Source organism: Dioscorea cayenensis, chromosome 6, assembly GCF_009730915.1.
Source record: "Dioscorea cayenensis subsp. rotundata cultivar TDr96_F1 chromosome 6, TDr96_F1_v2_PseudoChromosome.rev07_lg8_w22 25.fasta, whole genome shotgun sequence".
In the NCBI taxonomy this organism is placed as follows: domain Eukaryota; kingdom Viridiplantae; phylum Streptophyta; class Magnoliopsida; order Dioscoreales; family Dioscoreaceae; genus Dioscorea; species Dioscorea cayenensis.
Window position 1 is genome coordinate 8,342,972 of NC_052476.1, and position 8,907 is coordinate 8,351,878.

General features: G+C 41.6%; 1 protein-coding gene across 1 annotated transcript; it reads left to right on the top strand.

Moving 5' to 3' along the window:
- The first annotated feature begins 3,011 nt into the window (after positions 1-3,011).
- Positions 3,012-7,963, top strand: LOC120263109. Its single transcript, XM_039271016.1, has 5 exons — positions 3,012-3,161; positions 5,800-5,871; positions 5,933-6,058; positions 6,158-6,296; positions 7,674-7,963. The coding sequence occupies exons 1-5, from the start codon at positions 3,012-3,014 to the stop codon at positions 7,961-7,963; spliced, it is 777 nt and encodes a 258-aa protein (XP_039126950.1).
- Positions 7,964-8,907: the final 944 nt, after the last annotated feature.

Here is an 8,907-nt window from a genome sequence, read left to right on the forward strand (position 1 = left end):
GGCCGACTTCCCCAGAAGAAAGTATCTAGCAAATAAAGCTTCGACCATCTCATTCCAAGTCGTGATGGACGCTTTTGGTTAGGAATGAAGCCACTGCTTGGCTTTTCCCTTGAGAGAGAATGGGAAAGCCCTCAATCTAATAGCATCATCTGATACACCGTTAATCTTCAGCATATCACAAACTTCTAAGAAGTTCTCTATATTGTTGTTTGGATTCTCATCGGCCAAACCATTGAACTGCCCTCACTGCTGAATCATTTGTATGAATACCGGTTTTAGCTCAAAGTTTGGACCTGTAATTGAGGGTCGTACAATACTCGATTGTGTGCCCAAAACTGAGGGGTCTAGCATAATCAGAAAGTGTTCATTGTTGCTCATTCTGTTCTGCCATATTATCTGACCCTTGACCTTCTACTTCAGCTCAGATTGACTGTTCTTGTACAGGTTCCTTCCCCCTTCTTCTAAGTGTTCGCTCAAGCTCAAGATCTCCTTCAACAATTTGTGAAGGGTTCCCTTGGTCATAACCTGGAGCTGCAACCAAAAAGAAAAGAAAAATCAGAATGATGATAGAATAAGAAAATGTGAAATAGAATGAATGATGAATAGCTAAGAAGCAAAGTGCAAAGTATCTCTAAACGCCTACTCCCCGGCAACGGTGCCAAAAACTAGACAACGCCCCTTGCGTGTGACCCGCAAGTGCACAGGTTTATCGAAGTAATAATCCCAGGTGAGTGGGGTATCTTATCCACAAGGAGTAGGGAATAAGAATACTTAAATTCCTACTTAACCAAGTGAAAATGAACAATAATTGTGTTGATAAGATGTAGTGTAAACAAGAATAAAAGAAACAAGAAAGAGAAGCACAAGTAAATGAGAGATAAGGCAATCGATATAAATGGGGTACTCGGATATTGTTCCGCCTAGGACAATCATTTCAAGTGCACAACCAACTATTATGCTTCCTCATTAATGCATTAATGAGTCGTGGAAATCCTTCAATACACTGTCCAAATCTAAGGTCAACCGTGACTAACTCTATACGATGTCCCGGTTGAGAAATCGAACAATCTCAACACCTCACACTTGTATAGAATTGCATGGAGTTCTAGGGATTCCAAGTGATAAACCCTCTTCCTAGATGTAGACCTAACCCTTTGATCCAAGTGAGAGATCCCTAGTCACAATTAAGCCTAGGTGCTAAAATCACTTAAATACTTCAGTCCGTTGCCTTTGCAACTAAGCCCCAGTGGGAGGTCATCCCTTAGCCCCTACTATGACCGCAAAGAACTCGAGGAAATGGAGATAGAATAAATCATGTTGAAGGGGAAAGGGAACGCTCCGCTACCTCTCGACTCACCCTCTGAACCCTCTCCAATCTAGATTTGTCTAACTCTCGTGGTGTGTCACTTACTCACAAGGGTTACCAAGGTGAACTCTCAACCTTAGTGTCACTCTAAAGGAGCATTCAATCAATCAAACATTCAAGATTGGAACTCAATTAAAACATCAATTAAGGAAAGCATAATAAAAGGTTTAATGAAACAAATACATCCGAGGATTCACAAATCCAAGTATCCACTAGTGGTGTTTAGCTCTCCATGGAGCTAGTTACAATCAACAATGAAATCGACTGTAAAAACAAGTAATCCATAAAAAAAAACCCCTCGGTAGTTATGTCAATAGTCTTGTGGAGTGGCCTCGTCTCCTCCAAAGATCCCCTTGTCCAGCACTTCGCCGGATCGATGCCGACGAAAGCTCCCCTAATAACCTTCTTTCAAGTGGAGCGCGATGTCGAAGCCATAGAACCTCTCCAAAACCCTTGCCAATACATCTCAAAATCCTAGCCGCCGCCCTCATGAAAGTTGGGGAAAAGATGGAGAAAAGAATGCTGAAATCCTGCTGAAAAACGGCTTTTAAAAGGGCTAGAATCGAGCATCCACACGCCCCTGTGGATTTTTCGCCAGGGCGTGGGTAATTTGCTGCTATAGTAAATTGCTGGATCGTTTACTACGGTGCTCTACTACAGTACCATCCTGAAACACTCTCGAATCCATGTTTTCATCGAGGTAACATAAACGGACACATGTTTACGTCGTAGATCATTTTGCTTCTTTAATAAACGGCCTCATTTTCGAAGCTCTTGCTATCAATGCAAAAATCGGGATACTCGAATGTGACTACCTTTGTGCCCCTCCAAATCATTGTGTTGGCTTGAATACAAGGAGTTTGGCACATATTCTCTCATCTTCAACCCGACTTATGTCTTCGCGTTTGATTCTTCTTAAGATTTCCTCCAAATGTGTGCATTCACGATCTACATTGGTTTCTTTCTTTAACATTCGGCTTCACAACCCTATATGCATGAAAGTAACACAAATGCACAAGTATTAGTGCTAAAACCTGATAAAAGCAATGCTCAACATAAGGAAAGAATAGTTCGCATTCTTATCACATAAGCACTTATCAACTTTGCCTTCATGTTTGATTTCATCCTTAGAAGCTAGAAGATTGGTGAGCAAGGGTTGTCTAGTGTTTATGGCCCATGTAGTGGATACAAGAGTTAAGGAGCCAGCTATATAAGAGATACCATTGGTGAATTAGTTCCCAGATGTGGTCCCCGAAGAACTGCTAGGTTTACCACCAGAGAGAGAGATGGAGTTTGCTATAGATTTACTACCTGGTACGGCTCCCATTTCTATACCACCCTACAGGATGGCACCAGTAGAAATGAGAGAATTGAAGACCCAGTTGCAAGATGTTGTGGACAAGGGCTTTATACGACCGAGTATATCACATTGGGGTTCATATGTTCTCTTTGTGAAGAAGATGGATAGATCTTTGATGTTGTGTATAGACTACAAAAAAACAATTTGGTGACAATCAAGAACAAGTACCCATTGCCGCGGATTGATGATTTGTTTGATCAGTTGAAAGGGGCAAAAGTGTTCTCCAAGATTGACTTGTTGTTTGGGTATCATTAGTTGAAGATTAAGTCAGAGGATGTCCCAAAGATGGCATTTCAGACCAGTTATGGCCATTATGAGTTTTTGAAGAATGCCATGAAGGTTCGAAGTTTTCTTGGACTTGCGGGTTATTATAGGAAATTTGTAGAAGGGTTTTCTTCAATTGCCTCGCCTTTGTCGAAGTTAACTCGCAATGAGGTGAAGTTCACTTGAAATGACGAATGTGAAAAGAGCTTTCAGACATTGAAAGATCGATTGACATTCGCCCTAGTGCTTCCTTTGCCAAAAAGTGGGAAGGAGTTTGTAGTGTTCTGTGATGCTTCTTGGTAAGGTTTAGGTTGTGTGTTGATGGAAGAAGTTTTGAACCCATGATATGGAGTTAGCAACTATGGTTTTTTACTTTAAATATTTGGAGGCATTATCTTTTTGGAGAAAGGTGTCAGATTTTCACAGACCATAAAAGCTTGAAGTATCTCTTCACTTAGAAGGAATTGAATTTGCGGTAGCGGAATGGTTTGAGTTGATAAAGGACTATGATTTGATCATAGACTACCATCTAGTAAAATCCAATGTGGTAGCTGATCCTTTGAGTAGGAAGTCCACTACTTCAGTGTCTTCTTTGAGGTTGCCTTATTTGTATTTGCTCTCAGTAATGAAGAAGTTGAGATGAGAACTTGAGACTTAAGATAGTGGAGCATTAGTGGCCAGTTTTGTAGTGAGACCTTTATAGATGGAGAGTATTAAGAAACTTCAGAGCACTGATGAAGAGTTAGTGCAAGAAATACAAAACTCACAAGTAGGGGAAACCAATGAGTTCAGACTAAGAGAAAATGGTATCTTAGAATTTTGAAGCCGTGTCTGTGTTCCAGCAGATTTAGAACGCGAGAAAGCTATCTTTGAAGAAGCTCATTCTTTAGCTTATGTAGTTTATCCAGGAAGTACCAAGATGTACAGAATAATGAAGGAGAACTATTGGTGGTTGATAAGTGCCTGTGCGATAAGAATACGAAGTGTTCTTTCCTTGTGTTGAGCATTACTTTTCTCTGGTTTTAACCCTAATATGTGTGTATTTATGTTACTTTCATGTAGGTAGGGTTGTAAGACAGATTATGAGATAAAGAAGCCAATGTGGGTTGTAATGCACCAATTTGGAGGAAATCTTGCTAAGGTTCAAACGCTAAGACATAGGTCAGGTTCGAGATGCGAGAATGTGTGCCAAGCTCCTCGTATTCGAGTTAGAACAACTATTTGGAGGGGTACAAGGGCAGTCACATTCAAGCATTCCGACTTGTGCATATAGAACAAGATCTCCACCAACATGTTCGTTATTGAAGAAGCAAAGTGATCCATGACGTAAACGTGTGCCCATTTGCGTTACCTCGATAAAAGCATGGATTCGGGAGTATTTCGGGCCAGTCCTATAGTGGGGTACTGTAGCAAGAATACTATACCAGCACTGTTTACAGCCGGCTGAGAAAATAGGAAAACAGAAAATCCACACGCCTGTGTGAAAAATCCACAAGGCCGCTCGCACGGGCGTGTGGATTCCCGGTTCCAACCCTTTAAAAGCCGATTTCAGCCCCGATTTCAGTATTCTTTTCTCCATCTTTTCCCCAACTTAAGAGAGGGATGCGGCTAGGGTTTTGAGAGGTATTGGCTAGGGCTTTGGTGAGGTTCTACGGCTCTGACATCGCGCTCCGTTAGGAAGAAGGTTAGTGGGAGAGCTTTCGTCGGCATCGATCCGGCGAGGTGTATCCTAGGCCGGACAAAGGGACCCTTGCGACGAATAGAGGACTCTCCACAAGACCATCGCCATGACTAACGAGGGGGTTTTCTATGGATGCTTTGTTTTTATATTCGATTTCATTGATTATGTCTTGCTCCATGGAAAGCTAAACCCCTAGTGGGTACTTGGGTATTTGTGAACCATAGGATGTATTCGTTTCATTGAACCTCTTTATTATGCTTTCAATTAATTGATGTTTATTTTGAGTTCCAATTTTGGAGACTTGATTGTATGAATGCTCCCCTAGAGTGACACTGGTGTTGAGAGTTCTTCTTGGCAACTCTTGTGAGTGAGTGACACACCATGAAAGTTAGACAAAGGTAGATTGGAGAGGGTTGAGAGGGTGAGTCGAGAGGTAGCGGAGTGTCCCCTTTCCTCTCCGGTGTGATCTATCCTATCTCCACGTTCCAAGAGTTTTTTGCGGCCATAATAGAGTGAATGGGCTTAGGGATAACCTTCTGCTGGGGCTTAGTTGCGAGTGTAACGAAGTGAAGCGTTGAAGCGATTTTAGCATTTAGGGCTTAATTGTGGCTAGGGATCTTTCACCTGGACCAAAGGGCTAGGTCTATACATAGGAATATGGGTTATCATTTGGAATCCCTAGAGCTCATTGCAATTCTATGCAAGTGCGAGGTTGAGAGGTTATTCAATCTTTCCTCCGGGACATGTATAGAGTTAGGCATGGTTGACTTTAGATTTGGGATCATGTAATAAAGGATTTCCACGATTGTCCTAGGCAGATCAATATCAGGGTACCCCATCTTTATCGATTGCCTTACCTTCTCCTTTACTTGTGCCTTCTATCTTGTTGTTTTTATTTTCGTTATTTTATATTTTGTCACACTTATCACTATTCATCTTCCACATTAGTTAAGAAACAACTCAAGTGTCTTTATTCCCTACTCTCTGTAGATACGATACCCACTCATTTGGGATTATTACTTCGATACCTGTGCACTTGCGGTTTACATGCATATACGGACGTGTCAGTGGTCACGAATGAAGAGAGAGATAGCAAAGTTTGTGGCTAAGTGCCTGGTCTGTCAACAGGTAAAGGCCAAACACCAGAGGCCATCAGGAGTCGTACAACCTGTTCCAATCACAGAATGGAAATGGGACCATGTAAAAGATGGATTTTGTGGTTGGTTTACCACGAACTTCTCAATGTTTTAATGCAGTGTAGGTGATAATGGATAGGTTGACAAAGTCAGCACATTTCTTGGCAGTGCATACTAAGTACTCTTTAGAGAAATTGGCAAAGTTGTACATTGATGAGATAGTGGAGTTGCATAGAGTGCCAGTGTCGATTGTTTTAAATTGAGACCCCAGATTCACTTCTCATTTTTGGCCAAGGTTTCAAGAGGCTCTAGGTACAACTTTGATGTTTTGCATTGCTTACCACCCTCAGACGGATGGACAGTCCGAAAGGACCATTCAGACCCTTGAGGATATATGGAGGGCTTGTGTTATAGATTTCCAAGGGAGTTGCGATCAAAATATAGCATTGGTGGAGTTCGCCTACAACAATAGCTTTCAAGCAAGTATTGGTATGGTTCCATATGAAGCTTCGTGATGAGTGTAACTCATATCTCATTTTCTTATTCATTCCTAATTGGGGAGCTCGAAGCAATTAGGAATGAATCAGGATACCAAACCAGCGAAGATTGGAGAAATTGCTAAGTGTTCAAGCTCAGTTCGGGAAGAGCACAGTCGTGCTATGTCCCCTTGAATATCCCAGCCTCATGACGACGAAGTAATAAAGCTTGCAGGGGGTGTCACCAGTCGTGCTTCTCCCCCTAGAAATCTTAGGCTGGAGGTATTTTCTGATCAACAATGGAAGCACGCTCCGGATGCTCTTAGCACGATTACACTTAAGCAGAAGAAGGTCTAAGCACGATTATGCTTCCTTCCACTAAAGATTCCAGGGGAGCACTTAGTTGATTCAGTCAAAACCCTACTACGGAAACACGGTCTAAGCACGATCATTCTTAGCCCGTGTCGAGCTCGAAGAATGCCCTTTTTAACTGCAATTTCTAGGGTTTGCTCTCATCTTTGTTCGAGGATTCTTATCTCCACCTGGAGGACTTTGAGGAGAGTGAAGATCAGGCTTCAGCACACCTTCTAAGGGGATCAAGGACGAGTTGGAGGCACAAGAAAAGTGGGGTTAGCATATAGAGCTCAGCGAGGAAGATTATCTTGAGAAGAAGGTAGTCATGTCTTCTTTCTCTAGTTCTTTATCTTTGTTTTCCTCGTTGTATTTATTTATGAGGGGCTAACCATCCACGGTGATACATGGATGTGAACCATGTTGTTTTGTATACTTTGACTACTTGACTTTAATGTTTACGGAGTTCTTTTGGTTTCTTGTGTTAATCTTATGTTTGCATAAATTGATGTGTTTGAAATACACAGTTGCTTAGGTAATCTAGTTATCTTAGCAAAACTGGGTGTATTTAATAACCATAGATGCAACATTGCTCTTGAGCACACACTTGAGCCATAGAATGTACCTGGTAGGCTTTAGGGCCAAGTCAGCATGCTATAACTCATAGGAATCATCCCAGGGCATTACTATTTTGTTGTTGAAATTTCAATCCTAACCCCCTGCCACTACCATCATTTCTTTCCTTTGTTGTTTGCTTTTTAATTCAACCTCAATCTAATCTTTATTTTACTGAACATCGGAAGATAAATTAGTACTTTAAGTCCAGTCCCTATGGTTCGACAACCTTAACCCTCACGGGGTACTACATTACTACTTGTGTACGACTTGTATACTAGTGGAGAACACATCACTTCGTATGGAAGAAAGTGTAGAACTCCTCTTTGTTTGGGATGAAGTGGGAGAAAGGAAGCTTCAGAGTGTGGAATTGATTGATCGAACTGTTGAGTTGTGAAAGTGTTTAAAGATAGATTGAAAACAGCTTACGACAGGCAAAATAGCTATGCTGACAGCCATAGAAGATTCTTGGAGTTTGAGGTTGGGGACAAAGTATTCTTGAAAATCTCTCCATGGAAAGGTAATTTGGTTTTGAGGCAGGGGAAAGTTGAATCCCTGATAATAGGTCCAGTTTTGATCTTAGAGAGGATTAGACCAGTAGGATATCGATTAGAGATACAGCCTGAGTTGAAGAAGATTCATAATGTGTTATATGTTTCCATGTTGAAGAAGTATGTCCCGAAACTTCTCATTATCTTGAAGCACCACCAGTAGAGTTAAGAGAAAATTTGAAGTTTGAAGTGCAACCGGTGAAGATTTTTGATCTCCAAGTCAAAACTCTTCGGCGAAAGAACATTCCTATGGTAAATGTTCTTTGGAGGAATGATGTTGTAGAAGAGATAACTTGTGAAGAAGAAGAAACGTTGAAGAGAAAATACCCTCTATCATTTGAATTGCGAGGTATACCAAAATTTCAAGGCCGAAATTTCTTTAAGGGGGTTTTTCCTACTTCTCTTGCGTTTTTTTTCTTGAGTGTAACTTGTGTGTTTAATTTCCTTCGAGTGTCCTCTTGTGTTAGGACCTTAGTGGAGGTTTTTTGGGAGGTTAAAATGATGGGGGAACGCTTTTAAAAAGGGTAAAGCAAGGCAGAAGCCTTGTGGGTACTTGGTGTACCCGCAAAGGTCTATTTTAGGGGTGTCACGGCCTCCCTTACATGCAAGAAAGCCCGTGAAGCCATCCAGAGAAGCCTCACGGCCTCTCTTGTGGGAAAGGGAGCCTGTGAAGCCTTCCAGAGAGGCCTCACTGCCTCCCTTGTGGCCGTAAGGTAACCCGTGAAGCCTCACGAGCCTTGGCCCATTTAAGGGTCTTCTTGGAGCTTCTAGGCTCTTCTTGAGCCCTTCTTTCTCTCCTTCATCTTCCTCCTCTAGTTGCATTAATTTCTTCTCTCCAAACCCCTCATCCTTGACCTCCAAACAAAGAAAGAAGTGTAGATTTCTTCTCCTTTCATGAAGAAGAGCTTGCTTAGGGTGTAGAGAAGCTTGGTGGTAAGTCTGTTGGTGAGTGGGATTTAGGAAGCACTCTAATAAGAAGATATAACAAGAATGAACACTGGATGTGTTTAGCTCACCAAGTTTGTGAGTGGGATTTACTAAATTATGGACTACAAATCATGTATGTTTCTAATATTTAAATTGCTTGCCTTCAAGTGATAAACTTCT